The following is a 1,361-nucleotide window of genomic DNA, read 5'->3' on the forward strand; positions in this document are numbered from 1 at the left end:
AAAAGTTGTTTAAAGTGGTGGCATTGGGTAGAATGTTTTAGAAACTAAAATTGCTTTTGCTCTAGGAATTGAGTTGAATGTGGTTTTGCTCTAGAAGATCAATGAAGTACTAATATTATTATTTTTTAATTGAATTAATGAATCATATTTATAACATAGAGTTTTTGTTTTTTTGTATTTTATTTAGGGTAATCTGTTAACATCATAGTACCAAAGATGGAAGAATGCAGTAAAACTAAATCAGAGAACTCTTCTTCTCAATTCAATGCCGTTGAGGTAATTTTCTTTGTAATCTCTTTTTATTGATTAATATAATAATTTTTTTATGGTATTATTTCTACCTTTTTGTTAAGTATTATTATATTCTAATTCTGGCTATTATAATATCTAATTAGGAAGAAATAGAAGATGCAAGAAATGTAGAAGAGGAATTGGAGCTTAAGCCTGGAATGAATTTTGATTCATTTGATAGACTTTTCCAATACTATAGAAGCTATGGGAATAAAATGGGTTTTGAAGCTATTATAAGATCTTCAAACAAAGGAGATGATGGAAAGTTGAAATACGTAACACTTTCTTGTGCTTGTAGTGGGAAGTCGACATGTATCTCTAGAAATGCCTTTAAAATGCATCCGGTGACGAAAACTGATTGTAAGGCCCGGATTGGTGCAGCTTTACGTTCTGATGGAAGTTGGCAAATATGTTCAGTTGTCCTTGATCATAACCATGAACTCAGCAGTCCTAGCAAAACTAGATTTTTCAAGGCCAATCGAATAATAAAACCATACGTCAAAAGGAAACTCGAAGTAAACGATAGGGCTGGAATCAGACCCAATAAAAATTTCAATTCCTTTGTAGTAGAAGCTGGTGGTCCTGAGAATTTTCCTTTTCTACAGAAAGATTGTAGAAACTACATTGAAAAAGTTAGGAGGCTACGACTTGGTGTTGGAGATGCTTCTGCAATTCAAAAATATTTTTTGAAAATGCAAAATGAAAATTCAAATTTCTTCTACATAATGGATTTAGATGAAGAGGGTCGATTAAAGAATGTTCTATGGGTGGATGCAAGAAGTGGGGCTGCATTTAAAGAATTCGGTGACGTTGTGACATTCGACACTACATATTTGACCAATAAGTATGATATGCCGTTTGCAGCTTTTGTTGGTGTTGATCATCAGGGACATTCAACATTGTTTGGTTGTGGGTTAATCTCTAACGAGGACACAAAGACATTTGTATGGCTTTTTCAATCTTGGCTTGCAAGTATGATGAATTGTGCTCCAAAGGCAATAATCATTGATCAAGATAAGGCAATGCAAAATGCGATTGAGATTGTGTTCCTGGGTACACGACATAGATAA

At 33.4% G+C, this 1,361-nt stretch overlaps 1 protein-coding gene across 1 annotated transcript; it reads left to right on the top strand.

Annotated features, from left to right (window-relative positions):
• The first annotated feature begins 216 nt into the window (after positions 1–216).
• Positions 217–1,361, top strand: LOC116138954 (protein FAR1-RELATED SEQUENCE 5-like). The gene is made up of 2 exons (XM_031424631.1): positions 217–276; positions 396–1,361. The coding sequence occupies exons 1-2, from the start codon at positions 217–219 to the stop codon at positions 1,359–1,361; spliced, it is 1,026 nt and encodes a 341-aa protein (XP_031280491.1).

This window comes from Pistacia vera, unplaced genomic scaffold (assembly GCF_008641045.1).
Source record: "Pistacia vera cultivar Batoury unplaced genomic scaffold, PisVer_v2 Contig345, whole genome shotgun sequence".
NCBI classification, from domain to species: Eukaryota; Viridiplantae; Streptophyta; class Magnoliopsida; order Sapindales; family Anacardiaceae; genus Pistacia; species Pistacia vera.